The sequence below is a fragment of the Sesamum indicum genome, linkage group LG3, assembly GCF_000512975.1.
Source record: "Sesamum indicum cultivar Zhongzhi No. 13 linkage group LG3, S_indicum_v1.0, whole genome shotgun sequence".
Taxonomy (NCBI): Eukaryota; Viridiplantae; Streptophyta; class Magnoliopsida; order Lamiales; family Pedaliaceae; genus Sesamum; species Sesamum indicum.
In genome coordinates this window covers 2,229,874-2,248,522 of record NC_026147.1, presented here as the reverse complement: position 1 = coordinate 2,248,522, position 18,649 = coordinate 2,229,874, and the positions used below count along the sequence as shown (strand labels likewise).

The 18,649-nt window shown below is 33.7% G+C and overlaps 2 protein-coding genes across 2 annotated transcripts; one reads left to right on the top strand and one right to left on the bottom strand.

Annotated features, from left to right (window-relative positions):
* LOC105157086 (pectinesterase 1) lies at window positions 5,984-7,564 on the bottom strand. The gene has a single exon (XM_011073380.2). The coding sequence runs from the start codon at window positions 7,358-7,360 to the stop codon at window positions 6,698-6,700; it is 663 nt and encodes a 220-aa protein (XP_011071682.1). The 5' UTR covers window positions 7,361-7,564; the 3' UTR covers window positions 5,984-6,697.
* LOC105157031 lies at window positions 11,307-15,314 on the top strand. The gene is made up of 5 exons (XM_011073325.2): window positions 11,307-11,515; window positions 11,622-11,849; window positions 14,169-14,250; window positions 14,834-14,912; window positions 15,008-15,314. Exons 1-5 carry the CDS (start codon window positions 11,489-11,491, stop codon window positions 15,063-15,065), a joined length of 474 nt encoding a protein of 157 aa, XP_011071627.1. The 5' UTR covers window positions 11,307-11,488; the 3' UTR covers window positions 15,066-15,314.

Genomic DNA, 18,649 nt, shown 5'->3' with positions numbered 1-18,649 from the left:
CCCACCGTTTTCAAGAGATGCACCACTAAGAGAACACAGACCTCAAAAGAGGGACTAGGCATGTGACACTCCCCAACGATTATCCCATTCGATCTCATAACAAACTCACATTTAACCCGATAAGACAAATGATATAATTAATATTTTGTATATACCTTGAGCAATTAAATACTTCATCAAAATCTTGGTAAAATATTCTTCACTGTAGCATATGAAAAGGACAAAATTAGAGTTTCTAGCTATTAATATTCTTGTATCTATGTTGCTAGAGCTCCCGACTCAAGATGGCAATGCTAACCCCTTATAGGGCTAACAATTAGCTTGTGATCTATCTCCTGAAAAAATACATGGCATGGTATGAGTTGCCAACTCAGTAAGCATACTAATTAGCCTATATAGATACATATGAGTACATATAATCGAAGACTAATTTCATTCAACACCAATCAATCAATATTTGTTATGTAATCACGAAGCAATCAATACCAATAATCATACAAAACCAATACCAAAATCAAGCATCAATCACAACATAATACACACATCATTATCATTTATTTTCTTAGTTATAGTTTATTTTCTTAGGGCTCTATCTAGTTTAGCTGGAATATATTCAATGGTTTTACTGACAATCATCATCTCCATCACATCATCTCCTCTTTTTTTCTCGATATTACGCAACACACAGTTCGTATGATATTACATCATCCATCATATCACACAACAGACAGTTCTTATGATATTAAATCATCTATCATATCACACGGCACAAAGGTCATATGATAACACATCATCTCCGTTAATTCATGATAGCACATAGCTCGACTCCAGTCACATTATCATAAATCATTAAATATGCCCTAGGTTAGGTAAACCATCTTTTCATCTCAATTCAGCATTCGCATATAATCGACTTCATACTTAAACTCTGAGGACAATCAAATAAAAGTATGTCACAATCATTCACAACCATCTCCATCGTTCGTCTCCATTCAACAACCAAGTTAGAGTGTATCACAATTATTCACCACATGAAGTACATCCAACCACTAATAAGACACATGACAACAATTGTACAATTTAACATTTGAGGATGTTGCAAAGGCGGCCTCGGGACAAGCCATTAGGAACGATTTTCAACGATTGATACAATTACTGTCCTAAGTTGGAACGGTTTTCTGTAAATCGTTCTTAAATTTTTGTAATGCCAACTGTACAGACGGATTTCTATCCGTTCCAATGTCCTGTTAAGTTCTGTATTCTTCAAATCGTTCCAAAGTAAAAAGAATACCGTTCAAAAACCCGCCCAAAATACCATCTTTTTTATAATAACTAATAAAAAATTGAACATACAAAATCCATTTAAAACCGAATAAGAATCATAACTTAGACATAAGGTCTATCATGGACAGACTTCCAAGTCGCCCTGTCCCGCCACATCTTAGTCTTATAAAATTTAAAATTCACCCTGAAAAGTACTTTATTATTTATAAATATCTAACAAACTATTGATATTGCTAAAATATAATTTTTTTAAAAAAAAATGTATTATTAAATTAAAACTTAGATTTTAGATAAATTAATATAATTTAATCGGGACGAATTTTGGAAAAAAGAACTCAACTCCAAGATTTGTACCGGACTCGACAAGGTTTAGAAAATTAATACTCATCCTCGAATATGGACCTAATTCTAGGTTGAGGGTGCACACCCACTTTATCCAACTCAATTATAAAAAATTTTAGATCGAGCTTGATCAAATTTAAACTAATTATATAATCAGTATAATAATTTTATATGATTGGTTTTTACAGTTTAAGAAAAGTGATCAATCACTATCCTTAAATTAGTTAGATTCGATAAATCTGATTTTTGTAAGAATTTTTCATCAATTACCATCCCTAAATTTGACGGGAAATCTGTTTATCCAGGTAAAATATCTTCTACCCACATCATTATTAGGCATTGATGTTATATTTATGCGTACATTACCTGCAATCATCTTTTTATTTAATAATCTAACTTATTTATAATAAAAAAAATAAAAATACACACCAATCACTCATTGGTATGATATATATTAACACACGTAACATAAAAATATGATAGAAAAATCATACTTAAGCAATATACACTTTTAGTCATTTTACTAATGAGATTTTGAAAATAGTCCTATAACTTTAGAAAATTATCACTTTCAATCCTCTAACTAGACATTAATTTTCATTCAAAAATTAAGATGAAAAATCACGTGCAAATTATATGAATAAGGGTAACATTACTGGAAACCGATCTTTTTCTCCATGAATTTACTAAAGAAGTTGACAAAGGACTGAAATCAGACTTTTTATGATATGAAATTATTTTCGAAAAATTCAATATGCAATGAATTAAAAATACTTTTTCTTTTTTTTTTGGGGGGGGTGGGGTGGGGTGGGGTGGGATAACAACGAGGAAAAGACATACTTTGTCAACTCGGCCGCCGCTGTGGACTGTCGTTCTCCAACCCCACACCTCTCAGCTTTCGTGCATCTCCACATTCTACAAAAAATCATTTCCAATTTTCTTGCATACACATACTCCACACATTAGCCGAACCCAAAATCCCACATGGATTCAGACAATGAAACCTTCTCCATTTCCATCAAACAAACCCTTCTTGATCATGATCAACAACTACCCCCTCCACCCAAACACACAAGAAACAAGAACCTAAAGAAAACCATCTCCTCCTTGCTAATTTTTGTTGTTCTCATTATAAGTTCCATGACATTGTTTTCCATACACAAAAACAGAAGAAACGAATTGCGCAATGCATACCTATCTCGCTCCAGGCGATATTACTGTCATCTGACGAGGTACCCCGAACTGTGCTACGACTCTATGTCCTCCATCATAAACTGCACGGTCCTCAAGTCCACCCCCGGCCCGATATTCTCCACTTCCCTTCAGGTTGCCATCAATGAGCTTGAGAACATCTCTACTGTTTCTATACCTAGAGCTTTATCGTCCGCCGCGAACAATTCTTTGGTGCGGTCAAGGTTGTTCGAGTGTCTAGCACGGGTGCAGGACTCGTCTAGTCGTCTGAAGAAGTCGTTGGGCACGTTGGGCGTTGACGCTGATGTCGGGTTGTTGACTTATGAGGAGATGGACAACATGAATGCTTGGACACTGGCTGCAAGATCCAATGCTTCTAAGTGTTTCTTGGCATTGGAGGAGATTGATAATGTGGTGGAGGGTGAAGAGAAGAGTAGAGTGGAGGAAGTGAAATTTGGAGTGGAGAAAGCGAAGAAGTACATGGTTAACAGCATTTGGTTATTACAGAGGAGAGACACCATCCTTTTCGATTTCTACAATCCCTTTTATGAGTACGATGATGAGTACTCGTATATTAATCTCTTTTATTACAACTTTGATCACAACTTTGATTACACGTTTTTGGTTTGTCTCTATTCTGGATTGTATCTGTTCTTGGCCTTGCTCTACTTCTTGTTCTGGCGCACAAAATGATGCAATATTTTGTTCGAAGTTTTCTCATATTGAAAATTTGTCGATTTGAATTATAAGTGATATGTTAGAGTCGTTATTTACATTTTGAATAGCCCATCCCTACTTGCTGTGATTATGTTTAAAAACTATTTCCTTGTTTCAGTTACCCATACGTAATGATAGAAGAAATTGCAATTTTAGTCGCATAAATAGGGAAAAGTATTATTTTAGTTTGTTAAATATGCCTAAATTTAATTTTAGTCCAATAACTATGTCCATTTTTGTCTAGGTCTAGTAACTTACGAAATTGCTTACTTTTAGTTCTCTGGCAGATTTTCGAACAATTTTACCCTTATGAGTGTATATGGACTAAAACTGCCTTTCAAAAGTTGCATAGGGGTAAAATTGTCCAAAAATCTGTCAGATGACTAAAAGTAAGCAATTTCGTAAGTTATTGGATCTAAACAAAAATGAACATAGTTATCGGACTAAAATTAAGTAAGCAATTTCGTAAGTTATTGGATCTAAACAAAAATGAACATAGTTATCGGACTAAAATTAAAATTAGACATACTTAGAGGACTAAAATAATACTTTTCCCACATAAATATACAATTGATAATTGAGAAATTCTAACTCGAATTCAGTTCAATTGAATTTTGAATCAATTATATGACAAGTGCAATACACTGTTTTTGTAATTGATGTACAATTTAGAAAAAATGACCAATTACATAGTAAATGCGATTTACTTGCTCTGTAATTTATTTTGTTTGGCCAAATCTGATTGGAGTAAGAATTTTTTTAAAATTAAGAATAGTCAACATTTGCTAAAATGATTAAAAAGATGAACTCAATTAAACCATTATTATAGTGTTTTAATGGATTTAATATTGTCATTTATGATAGTGCTAAAGTCTAACTAAGTTATGGCCCTCAAACAACCATTGACTTACCATTCAATCAGACAAGTCAACCAAACATGGCGTGACGCGAAACTTCCCAGCCAGACCCTCCAACGTTTTCTTCAGTCGTCATCTCCACAAACAAGATTGACTATTTTACATGGCATTTCCACTTATCAATTATTGCCACTGATGATCAAATCAAATTCGCCCCACTTCATCGTTGTCGTGACATTCTCCTTGAGCTTATTTGTTGTTCACTTGTTATGAAATCGATGAACGATACCAATTCCAAGACGAGTCTTGTCGTGGACAAAAACGAATCTTTATTAACCTTTCGCAGACTAAAAAAGATCCTAATTTTCAGTTTCTCTCTCTTCTTTGTCTGCCTAACCGTAGCTATAGCTTCCTTAATCATCTACCTCGTACGCAGCGAAGATTCATCAATGTCCAAAGATCAGCCAACCCCCCTCAATCCAGCACTCCAAGCATTCTGTTTGGTCGCTTCCAATGCCTCGTCGTGTATAAAAACATTTAATCCCATCATCAGCGCCAAATCCGTCTCCGACCCAAATCAGATTTTCACACTCTCCCTTCAAAAAGCAGTCAAAGAACTCGAAAACGTCATTCCGTTGCTCCCATCAAACACTGTCCCAATTCCCGACGGTAAGGAAACCGTCGATACATTCAAGAACTGCTCCACTTCACTGCACGATGCGTTGAGTCAAATTAGAGACACTCTGGGGAAAATGCGGGGCAATCCGTTTGTGGAGGCGCAGAGCGACGAACAGAGGGCTGATATGATGTACTGGATCACAGTGGCGGAGGAGAACCTGGAGTCCTGCATTAATGATTTGGCGACGGCTGAAGCGACGGATGGGAATGAAGTGAGGGCGACGGTGCTTGGGGTGAAGGCGTATTTGAACGGCGGCAGAGATTTTCTGCTGCGATTCGCGGATGTTCTGCAGATGTTCTGGATCGTCAATGGTAGTGCTGATTGGGGTATTATTAATCTTGAAAACCTGTTCGGTATATGTATAGGTGGGTTGGAGTTGTTCTTCGTGTTCTTCATGTTTTACACACTATGTACAACTCGTTGATCGAGTTGAATTCCGAATGGAATTTTCTATTGTAAATCGTTTATGGATTGTGTGTATCAATTTTTTTTATAAATAAAATACATAATATCATCTCTTTATATATAATATTTATATTAAATGGACTAAAAGAGAGAAAAGACTTTCCAACATCACAAATTGCAAACGTCCTAAATTTATTACAGTAAAATTTAAATTTAAAACAATCACAATAATGAATAATTTTTATGTAATAAAAAGAATTAATTTTAATGTCTGTCAATTTATTTTAGAAGAATTTAGAAAAATTGAATATGCATTAAAAAATTTGTGATACATTTTGGAAAATCAGTAGACACATTAAGAAAATAATAATTGCATAAACTGGGGACATCTCAAGTTAGCGTTGGTGGGCAAATTCTCTCATTGATACCCCAGCATGCACACAATTTGGACTTTTTTTTTTTTTTTTAGAAAAACCACCTAGAGGTGGGGGAGTTTTTCAAAATCCCCAGTACTTTTATATTAAAATACACAAAAATAGTTACAGCGGAGAGAGGTACCTCCCTAAAATTTCTAAAAAAGCCATAATAAGGAGTTCTACTCCTTTATAGATAGAGCAACGTTAAATCGCCAGCGCCGCCTTTCCAGTCTCGTTGCCGACATTGATGATTGAATGGGCGAGGCGCAAGAATTTCTGAATGTTAAATGCCGGTGATTGCTGTCCTCCATTGACATCGTTCTCATGTGCGCCGTCAAACCCTAATTGGGGGGCGGTGCATTAAATCATCCTCGTCTCCATCCAAAGTTGGGTCTTTCCTCGTCTGAAGTTCATCCCCGATCTCTGTAACGCCTAGAGAAGCCTCAATCGTCATCAAAACATTGCTTTTCGCTAGCGACTCTTCATCTTCCTCACAAATCAGCACCTGTTTTTCACAAATAGTATCGCGACAGTCCTTCTTCCCACGACCCCCGTCGTCTTCATCATCCTCCTCGCCGACCGATGTCCCTCGTCCATTGCCGGTCGTTTGCATGGTGTCTAGAATTTTTGTGTGTGTAAGATATGGTGTGCTAGTGTGTGAGAGAGAAGAGAGAATGTTGAGAGTTCATGTAGTTTGTAAAAATAAGTATAGTAATTTTTTAGTACATATACACAATCATAATAACACACAATAATACAAAACGGAAAAGCAAATGACAAACGTCAACTCTCGATTGGTTGCTTGATTAGGGCATTGTGAGGCCAAACTTGTCGAAAAGGCTTTGAATATTATTGAGAACTGCTAAGGTGTTGCTCATGTACTCCTGCGACTTCTGCACCTTCAACTTGAACTCATCCAGGGCCGTCGATCCTGTCTCCGCGAGCCCATCAAGGCACGTTTCCTGATCAGTCATGGCAGCGCTGATCCACGTCTGCAAATCGCTGATCTTCATCTCAGTCAACGCCTTCTCCCCACTGCCGACACAGATCAACTCGGCCGACCTCCGTAGTTGACTCGCCGCGTCGTCGAACAGCTCGGCGCAGTCCTTCATGGCCGGCTCGGCCGTCGGCTCAGTGAGTAGATTTTTTAGGCTCGATACCTCGAGCTCACTGGCGTGGAGAGAGAGGTTGAAGAAGCGCAAAGGGTTGTTGGAGGGCGGGGAATTGAGGGGAGTCTGGAGCGGCTCGGCCGGGTTGGCGGCGAGTTGGGACGGCTCGGGTTCATCTGACTCCGTGGCGCACTCGTGGATGAGGGCCGCGACGAGCAAGGCGATGATGAGGGTCAGGAAGACAGCGAGAGAGACGGCGATGATTCTGAAGCGGCGGCGGTGGTGGTTGGCCGGAGGATTGGGGTGGTCGTCTAAGGAGTTTACTTTGCCGTAGCCTTTGATGAAGTTGATCGATTCCATGGATGATGATGATGATGGGTTTTCGTTGATCCAAGGGGAAAGTGGAAACGCGAGGATTGTACTTGTTGATGATTGTCGTGATTGAAAAATTAAATGGAAGACGTGTTTGCTGACTAAATCGTGCTTGGTATATTCTTATCATTTAATTTTAATTATTATTTTTTGTAATAATTAATTATATTTTCAGAAGAAGACGTATTGTTGGGGCCTAGGGACAATGGCACTTTTGAAACTATCAAAGTTTTTAGTTACTTTAATTTTTGTATATATTACAAAATATGTATAATTTATTTATATTTATATATAATACATAAATTTAATATTTTTATAAAATAAAATAATGATATAAATAGTTTATAAACATTTTAGTGTTTATATTTCAATGCTTAAAATGTATACGTATAAATTTTTAAAAAAATATTAATTTTTTAATAATATTATTGTTCATGTATTTATAAAGTTATGATAGTATTATTTTTTAAAAAAATATATTTTCTTAATATTTTAAAAATATTAACAAAGTTTATCGGGTCCGTTTCAAAAAATCTTTAACGAAATCCAAAATTTTCTTGATGAGACGGGTTCTAAATTTCGATAAATCCATTCAAATCCACCCCTTGCCATCCCAAATCAATGATATGATAGAAAAACGTGGTCCATTTTCACAAAGCCTATCCCAATTCCCATACCATTATGTTGATTGATTTGGACAGAAAAAAAAACAAAAATAATCCTAATTATTTGTTGGAACTTTTTCTACATGCACTTTGAATGTATCCGTAATAAAAATATGTAACAAAATTATGACTGTAATAAGATATAGCAAATAAATGCCACATTTCACCTCAAAATATATATATATATATATACTTTTACTCTGACTACTCTGAAATGAGTGCAAAATATTTTGGTACACCAAAAAACAATAAATACCACTTTGATATAGAAAAAGAATGGGATAAAAGGCATAAAATTCCCCATTGTTTTACAAAGTCTGCAACAAAAATTCTTTCATTATGAGAATAGGTTAAAAGTCCCCTTGTACTTTGTAAAATTCAGCAATAAACACTCCTTCCTTTAGTAATCTAGACCTTTTATTTTTTTAAAAATCTAATGGTTGAGATTAATTGCATAGATTTAAGAATCAACATTGATCAAAGAAGATCCAATGGTCATTAAAATAAGAAATAATATATATTAAGTAAGGGTATAACGATCATTTTCTAGAAAATTAACACCGCTAGTTGGATTTAACGGAGAGAGGGCGATTGAACCGAGTTTTACAAAATACAAGAGAGCTTTTAGCTTATTCTTATAGGAGGGTTTTTTTGTTTTGCATACTTTTTAAAACACAGGGGGGTTTATGCATTTTGTCCAAAAAAATGCAAGCAACTTTCTTGTAACATTGTAAATGAGCAAATTATGTCTTTATTGAACTTTTTGTAGTAATTTACCTTCCTGTGTTTTTTAAAATATAATAATTTATCCTCATGCATTTTTTAAAATGAAAAAATATACCTCTCTAAACTCCTTTGATATGTGTTACCATATATTTGTGTTTTGTATACAAAGTTTTCATTTATTATCGAATTAACACACACATCAAATTCCTTGTTTTCAACGGCAAATGGGTTCATTTTTATTTTACATACCACTACTACAAAAAGAATTTTTAATTTGATGGAAAGATTATGCATTATACCGATTGTGGCGCATTCCCGGACCTGCTGAGGATATCGCCTGAAAATGAGTATTGTTGTATTATATCTCTTTACTTATTAATGAAAATTACATTTATCCAAACTTAATCAATTAATTATAACGCATTCTAACGAGTTCTAAACAGCGCTAAAAATAAGAAAAACACAAAAATCAACTGCAACCCACACATAGATATATCGAAGAGACTCTCAAGAACCAATCCCCTATCACCAACCTTATAACTCCACAACATCTGAAGAACCTCGTCGAACCCGAGGACAAAATCTCCGCCGCTGTTTACGTACGCCTTCACATCAAACACCTTCGCCCTCACTTCCCTCACATCCGTCGCTTCTACCGTCGCCAAATCTTCAATACATGACCCTAGATTCTCCTCCACCGTCGTGATCCGGCTCATCATCTCAGCCCTCTGCTCGTCACTCTGCGCTTCAACAAACGGGTTGGCCCGCATTTTCCCCAGGGTGTCTCTGATTTGACTCAGCGCATCAGGCAGCGACGTCGAGCAGTTCTTGAAGGCAGCGACGGTTTGATCATTACCCTCGCGAATTTGAGTGGTGTTTGATTGGACTAGTGGGATGACGTTCTCGAGTTCTTTGATCGCATGTTGGAGGGACAAAATGAAAATCTGATTCGGGTCGGAGATGGATTTCCCACTTATGATGGGATTGAAGGTTTTTATACACGAAGGTCTATTGTAACTGACGAAACAGAATGCTTGGAGTGCAGGATTGAAGAGGGTTGACTTACCGGACCTTGAACTCTCGTTGCGTACGAGATAGACGATTAAGACAGCTATAACTACTGTTAAGCTGACGCTGAATAGTAAGAAAGCGAGGATTAGGATCTTGTTCCGTCTGCGGAATGTTGATAGCGCTACGCCTTCTTCCCCGAGGAGGCTTGTCTTTGGATCGGCATCGTTCATCGATTTCATGGCAAGTGGATTGCAGATGAGTCGGGATGATTTTGATGACACGACGAAGCAGGATGTTGAATTTGAGCTGCAATAATAATTTGTAACTAGAGAAACCTTTATGAATAATCAATTGTGTCGATGATCATGGAAGATATCGTTGAAGGGTCTTGGAAGTTTCAGGCCACATGATGTCTGGTTGAGTGGTAAGTCAATGGTTGTTGAGGACCATAAATTAATAAGACTTTAGCACTATCATAACTTTCAAAATCACTCCCCATGAACTCATTAAAAGAATTATAACATGTAATCAAAGTTAATTGATATAGGTTAATAATAAATATATTTAGTAAATAGTTATTGATCACGACGATGTAATAGTTATTGGTCGTAATTTTTGTGAATAACTAAAACATTTGTCATGACTAAAATTTATGGCAAATATTTTGACTAAACTTTTAATCGTGGCAAATAAATTTTTTATGGTAGAAAAATGTACACTATGTTTGTTTTCATTTTCAAGTTATCTGTCGGATGAGTCAAAACATACCCAATGTTTTCTATCATACAGAAACAGTTTATCTGTGTGTTTTTAGCTGTTTTAGCATAAATATATACATATATATATACACACACATATACATAAATATATACAAAAACACATAATTTGGCAATGAATAGTAATTTTTGTCTCCCAAAACACAACATTAAACATACAATACGTATTTTAAATTATCTCCAAAAATAAATTAAAACATACATATTATCTCTAACACATGCTTATTTTTATCTTGTTTTCTCTCTTTGTCACCATAAATCACAATAAAACATTCAAAAAACAAATCAAACACTATTATTTTTTTTTGTACCAATTTTATTTAACCGTAGTTAATAGTAGTCATTTACTATGACCTTTAGCCATAAACACTAATATTGTAGCCAATAGTAACTTTTTTTCTAATAACGAGGATATCTTGATTCTTGAATTAGTCGCACAAGTTTGAACTTGATGGTAAAAGTAGAGCAAATATTATGTCCAAGAATTTTTTTGGGATAAACTGATCTATTAAAATTAATAAATTACATTATGAGATTTAATATAATTATAAATATTTATCGTTAAACAAAGGGTATTGACAGGGGCCCTAACCATCCCCTAAGGCAATATAATTATATTTATTTAATATAATAAATATAATTTGTTGTTCGACCCCTTCGAATAATCACTTTTGTTTCTTCTTTCTAAGAAAAAGGGATCTTGCATTTGAAAGCACGACTTACTTTTAAGCAAATCGCATTTGAAGAAAATACAAACTAGCTTTTGTTTTTGTTCTCCCCTTCTATCTCCTGATTTGAAATTAGCCAAAATTCGAGGACTAAACTGAAGTTTTTTACTATTAAGTGAAAATTGCCTGCTTCACCAGGACGAACCTCGCTTCGCCCCCGCCACCACCCCTCGCCGCGGCCCCAAGGTTTAATTTCCGGAAACTTCCAAGATGCTGAACAGCGATCAGCAATCCATGGTGATTTCGCTATAAAATTTTAGAATAGTATTTCAATCTCCGTTTTCCATTTCCCAGTTCCGGGTTATACCTCTTTATTATTGACTTTTGGTTTGTTGATGAGCAGGAAAGAGTTTATGATCATAGATTCCAGCGCACTGACCAGTGGCTTCCGGTGTATTCTTGGCTGGAATCACTGAACACGGATGAGGTGATTACATCCAAAGACGTCGTTGATTGGTTAACCGCGAACCCTGAAATCAGAGACCACTTGTACTCCAGGCATTCACGCTACCATTTGATGCACTATATCAAGAAATGCCATGTGAAAATCTTGAAGCGAAAGGAAAAACAGGTGATTTCATTATTATTCTTTTTTATTGTCTTTTTGGAATTTATTATACTTTCTAGTTATGTGGTTTTACTTGTTAAGGTGCTTAGCTTTATTTTGACTTGTTTGAGTTACTTGCGAATTGTTATATGTAATTGGAACAAATCTGAGTTTTGAATTTGGGTTGGTGGACCAGCCTCATGATGGTATTGGAATACCTAAGGTTGAGAAAATGCCATTTCTTGTTTGTTCCAAATTTGTGGTTGACGCGAATTGTAGAAGAGATGGAGGACGATGATGATGACGTTGGACTAGTTGTCACTGTATATGGGATGCACCTTCATATTGTAGGAATAAACATATCAATAAGAACTCTTAACATGACAAATTAGAAGAGTAATGTACATATATTCTAGAGCATCATTTGGTTTGGAGTTCCATTCATCCATTTATGACAAAAGTCAAATGGAACTTTACTGTCTATGGTTTAACTTGTTTTGCTGATCATACTTGTAATGGGCTTATAAAGAATCTGGTTAGCTGTGCGGACAACATTGACTGGCAAATTGTTTGTAGAAGACTGTTTTCATAAGTCCCAATCTTATTAAGAGATTTAGCGGACTAGTGGGGTTGCCCTCTTTCTTTTCTCTCAGATTCAGTTTATCTGCTACGAGTGGCGTTTTACATTTGGATCATTGTGTCACTATGCAACATAGTTATAAGGTGTGGGCTAAATTTTGAATCCTACTGTTCCCTTTCCTACTTTTTTTTTTCCCTTTGAAGTGCTTGTAATATTTGTTGATGATGGTTGCATGTTCAAGAAATTGTAGTATTGCATAACGGTAACAGAAAATGTATACTAGTTTAATGGAATCAGTGCGGTCTTCTTTTGCTTAATATAGGATTCAAGCATACTCATTGTTAGATGTTTATTGCATTTCCTTAAGAAACTTCTTGTAACACTCTAGTCCAGGAGTTCTAACTTCTGCTCGTATCAGTGGTTTTCAATGTTAGTTGACTCTTTCAGAGCTTCTGATATACGAGTTCTTTATCATGTCTCCTCCATCTCTATTTTCCTGGCAGTTTATTCTGTTGAGCAAAGTATGATCTTCTAAGTTTGTCTAGTGCTCTAAAACATGAAATTGGACATATTCCCCTGACTCATTTTTAGAAACTATTTTGTTTCTTATGTTACATTCTTGGAGGTGGTTATCTCTTGTGCATCAAGCTTGTGGTATTTTTTACATATATATAATGGAATTTTGTATTATTTTGGGATTTAAGAAATAGAAATAAGGGCTTTGGGCAAGCGTGCTAACAAGAGAAGATATTGTAGCACGACTGAGATGCATATTGTTGTTGTACCAACTTTTAATTTCAAGATATAGGTCCACTTTAGATTGATCTCTGTGTTGTAGAAATAAAAGCAAAAATGAAGAACTGCGCAGATTCCTGGTTGACCTTTTACACCATTTCGCGTGTAGTGTTAAAGACTCTGCTTTGAGCAATGTGTCATGAGTTAGGATTCTCATGATTTAACTCTGACTACTCTGCATCACTCTAGAGTTAACTTAGCCTGTTTGTTTCTTTCTCCTGGAAACAATTTCCATTCGCATCCCCCAAAATGTATTACTGCATATATAAATATATTTTTCAGTTGTAATATATTCTATATGTATATCTTTATGCAGCATATCAAATCATTATGATAAACTAAAAATATATTTATGTTTTTATTTACATCTTTCGATCATTATACTAATACAAGATATAATAATATAAACGTTTGATGTGACACTACTAGTGAAACAAAACATGCATTAATCGACATATTCAATAATCAATAGGAGATGTCTCGTCTAGAACTAGCATACTTACATTTTTCATTTTCTTCAAACATTTCCTCAAAATTGCCAAAAATAGAACCAAATGGACCGGGAATGTTCCAAATACTCTGTCAACAAAATTTGCAGGTTGCCGGTTGTGTAAGATGCATAAACAATATTACTGCAATACAGTGTAGCCTTGAAGAATGCTTGTAGATCGTTGATGTGGTGTATCAACAGCCCACATAATTTTGTGAAAAGATATAGGTTGATCTCACAGTCTCATATCAGTTCAAGACATGTTTTGGCCCAGAAGGCTATATGGTATTCCTCCATCTTGTTGAGATATCTACTATTATAATCCTATGTAGTTTTCTGACTTATTTGGTTTTGGCCTCTTTGTTTTACTGCTATGTTTGATTTTTGTGTGTGATATCATACTCGTCAATTTTTTAACTACTTTGTAGCTTTAAAGTCTGAAGATTGACTCTTAGACTTTCCCTATCAAATAAAACAGGGATTGATTGTTGCAAAATTACCTCCTCCTAAGGTTGATCAGAGTGTTGAAGTAAAACCCCCTGGCTCACCTCATTGTAGTGGTAACTCCACTTGCCTTATGACAATAAAATACTGTGAACTTGTGATTAATATATGTGCCTAAAATGATAGTTTGAAGTTATTTAGCTCAGTTTCTGCAATCATAATTTCCAATAAACTGCTTTATTTTGTCAAGAAATGGCCAAAACCATATAAGGTTGAACCATTATGCAGATCATGTAAGATTTTTAACAACTCAGGATGCATGAGCTTTCGCTGTTTCCGCTTCTAATTGTTTTTTAGTTATTGGGGGTTGCTATCTTAAATTGTTCGTCTGAATGCATGTACTGTGTCCGCGAACTTTGAAAACATACATTGATATAATAGAATTACAACTTCACTTTATTCCACTACTTTCCACATTGGTATTATGGTTTATTTTCAGGAAATTCTATGCACTATCGTATTTTGTTTTGCTTGTGCAGGAATAGAGTTAATTATAATGTTGATTACGATTTAAACTAGAAGAAGAGTAATGCTGTTGATTTCATCGCTTCTATTATTTTTTTCCCGTCATATTACTTTTGACTCAAGACCACTTGAACCATTTCACGTTTTCGGTTGACAATAACATAATTATCACAGGCAATAATTTGACCAGTATTCCTAAAGATAGCGAGCTATACAAAGCAAAACGAAGTGAAGCTTTCCGCAAATATGAGCTGTAAGTAACCGCACCGAGTTATTCTTCAGCTGAATCCGAAAATGGATTTGATTATCCAACTACTTGCATAGTTATATCCTATCTTTGCGTTCCAGTTTGGTGGAGTTGGAGAAACAACTTATGCCGCTCTTCGGTAAACATGAGAACTCATAAACCTATGACAGCCAGAGTTCTGCAATTCCCGTGTTGCTAATATGAACATCTGCAGTTTAGATGTTCAAAGTTGAGGATCTATGTACATGATTATGCTGTTTTCTGGGCTTGTAGCTTTGTAATTCTCTGTCCTCACTCTCATAGATGGCCTGCATTATCATGTATGATCATTAATATATAACAAATATTAGTTGTTTTTCAAGAATTGGTATGTACATGTTCCTCTTGTGATAATTCTCGTTTTAAATCTTTCTTTAGTAGCAAAAAATTCAAAACATTAGTGCTAAAATTGCTACTTTTCAATTTTAAATCGAGGTTAAGTGTTTGATTAGTAGGATTAAAAGTAGATTTATTAACTAAATAAAAAATTGATTAACCATTAAAAAGACAGCTTCTTCTCACTGTGTTTTGTTTGTAATTTGCTGTCTTTTATGTACAAATATTTCAACAAGGCTCATGTTATAATTATCAATTTTCGTGGTTGCTAGAAGAAAGAAAAACAGAAAGCATATTAGTTGCAAAAGCAAAAAGAAATTTATCATTATATGATTATTTATAGTTTAAGCTGATAAATCTGAGGGCCCTTGCACAACAGGCTCAGTCTTTTACTGTATCTAAATTATAATCACCTCTTTTTAAATTTAATATAATTATAAATACTTTCTCATTATTTCGAAAAAACAAATGTCCCCCTTCATATGGAAGATAATTTTGTAGCCTTTCAACGGTGATGTGGAAATTATTACTTTACAATATCTGTTTCTTTTTTCTCAATTTTTCTAAAAAAATATTTGAAAAAATATAATAAAGTCCGAGGAAGAGTAAAGTATATAATCCATAGGTGATATTAATCCATAAAATATTTATAAAAAATTAAGAAATATATAAAATTATAGTTTATAGTCCAAAATTTATTTTCGTCAATTCACCTTAAAAATTGGACAGAAACTTAACAGAATATGCTCGTTTTATTCAACAATAAAAAAATATTTATAATTATATCAAATTTTAAGAATACGACTTTAATTTACCCTATCTTGAAAATCGATATTGCCTTATGTGTCAAATATTTCTTAAATATAAATTAAAATGTGATTTATATGCAAGAAAAGAACGTAGCATGATGCAATGTCAATTTATAATAAAACTTTGGTACAGGTATACTCTACTATCGAAGCTAAGGTTAGTTATTAACCTTTGACTTGTTTCAACGCCGGTAGACAAAATATAGTTATCAGCCATTCATAAAATCTCATTAATTGCCCTTTAATGTGAACTGATATTTTGCATAGATTTTGGGTGAATTATTTCGTCGTTGTTTTAGCAGGCGAGGCAGAAGTAGAGGCAGAGGCAGAGGCGGAGGCGGAGGCGAGGCCGGCCCTCTCTGTGGTATGATCAAAACGAGGAACTTTTTTTGCGACTATTTGTGAATTATTATAATGAATTCTTGTTCAAACATCCAACGGGTAAAAATATTTTTCTTAATTATTTTTCACTAACTTTATTTATAAATGTTTTTAAGATAAATGATTATTTGGTATTATATGATTTTCGTGATAGTTAATTACTATAATAAAAAAAAATTAGAGGCAAATACAGATTAAATATGACTGCGCAACAGCTATTAATCGTTGTTTCTGCAAATGAGGCCAAAACATTAGTCACAGCTAAAAACATAACAATTTTTTTTTTATTATTATATCTAAAAATCATAGCAGATATTGGTTGCCAATGATAAAAAATTTAAGTTTTTGCATTGATTTTGTCTAATTGTGGTTAATAGTATTGATTCATCATAATTTTGAAACATTGGTCATTTATATTGCATGGAAAAATCAGTTTATTAGCAGTGTAGCCTCACTAGAAAAAATATAATTTTTCACTACAGTTAATTAATTATCAGTAAAGCCAAAAGAAGAAAATCGCGGTAAACACAAATTAACAACGGCTTCATAACGACCATTAGCCATTGTTTCTGCAAGTATAGTAAAAAACTTTAGCAATGGTAAAAACCATGGAAAATGTTTTAGCTAAAACTAAAAATCATGACGAATATTGATTAATTATGGTAAAAATTTACATTTTTACTTTAATTTTATTAAACTGTATTAATAGTATTAGTTTATAACCATAGTTTTTAAGCCACAGTCATTTGTACCATAGCGAAAATTTAATTTTTTTTTATAGTGTCTCATTAAATGCTCTATGCTTTAGGATTTATGTATCTCTAGTCCACCAGATTTGTCACTGCAATTTGCAAGATTTGAAAGAGAAAGATCATCTTTTTGGCTGATAATGGATATACTGGTTGGCAGCCTTTTCCACACAATGTAGAATTCCTTTAGCAAAAAAAAAAAATTGATCAGGAAGAATTTATTTAAGGGATAATTACATTCTCATTTCTTAAGATTTGGTGTAATTATACGTAACTCTCATGTGATTTAAAAAAATATATTTAGTACTTTAAAATATGCTTCCATCTAATAAATAAGTTCATTTGTTAGTTAAAATTTACTGAATTTGATAATATTAACAAAAAATTAGATAGAAATTCATATTTACCGTTGATTGACTTATTGCTAATTTATTTTAAGTCAATAAATTTCTTTTATGATCAAAATTACCCTAATTCATACGTTAATGCATGTGATGAGGCATATCTTCACCGTACGTTATAAAGGTAGTTTAGTCACAAAGGATATGTTTGACATACAATAAGTCAGCAATAAGTATCGATTTTCATTAGATGGTAAATATCGATTTTCATGCAAATTTTTTATTAATATCAACAAATTTAGTGAATTTTAACTGACGATGTGACTTATTTATTAGATAGAAGTAAATTTCAAGGGTACTAAATATAATTTTTTAAATTATAAAAGATTTACGTATAATTACGTCAAATTTCAAGGGAAGGGAGGATAATAATCTCTTTATTTAAATTCCATTAAGATTTAGTAAGGGACAAATTAGGTCCCTCTTGATGATTTTTTTTTCTAATAATTAGGTGGGATATATATATATATATGTATGTATGTGTGTGAGTGACATACATATACAATAATTAAAATAATTTAAAAATAAAAAAACCTAATAAATACATTAGCTTATATATATATATTAGGTGAGCTATATACATCTGTAGTTCTATGCTATTATATATATATATATATATATACATGACCCAATCATTATGAATTATAATTAATATGTTGTTGAGAGATATATAAATACAAGGAACATGATATATATGTATATCAAATCAACAATTGCATAATAAATACATATGCTTTACTCGACCTCTCAGTTCACCAAACTTCACTATCAAATAAATTAAATTTGTGCTACATTATAAATAACTACGAGTTAAAAATTATAATAAATTAATATTATTAATGATAGTTAAAAAAAATCGAAGCAAAAATTTTAATTTTTATAATAATTTAATCAATATTTACCATGATTTTTAATTATAGCCAAAAAAATACATGTGGATCTCACGTGACCTTTTAAAATTGGTGTTGCTGTTCCTATTGACTTATTTATGCAAGCATTTTTGTTTTTTTTTAACATTTTAGGATAGC

Coding starts and splice junctions, on each gene's coding strand:
- LOC105157031 (XM_011073325.2), top strand. CDS start 11,489: ATGCTGAACAGCGATCAGCAATCCATG. Junction 14,251..14,833: donor TGGCTCACCTCATTGTAGTG/GTAACTCCACTT, acceptor TAATTATCACAG/GCAATAATTTGACCAGTATT. Junction 14,913..15,007: donor GCTTTCCGCAAATATGAGCT/GTAAGTAACCGC, acceptor TTTGCGTTCCAG/TTTGGTGGAGTTGGAGAAAC.
- LOC105157086 (XM_011073380.2), bottom strand. CDS start 7,360: ATGGAATCGATCAACTTCATCAAAGGCTACGGCAAAGTAAACTCCTTA.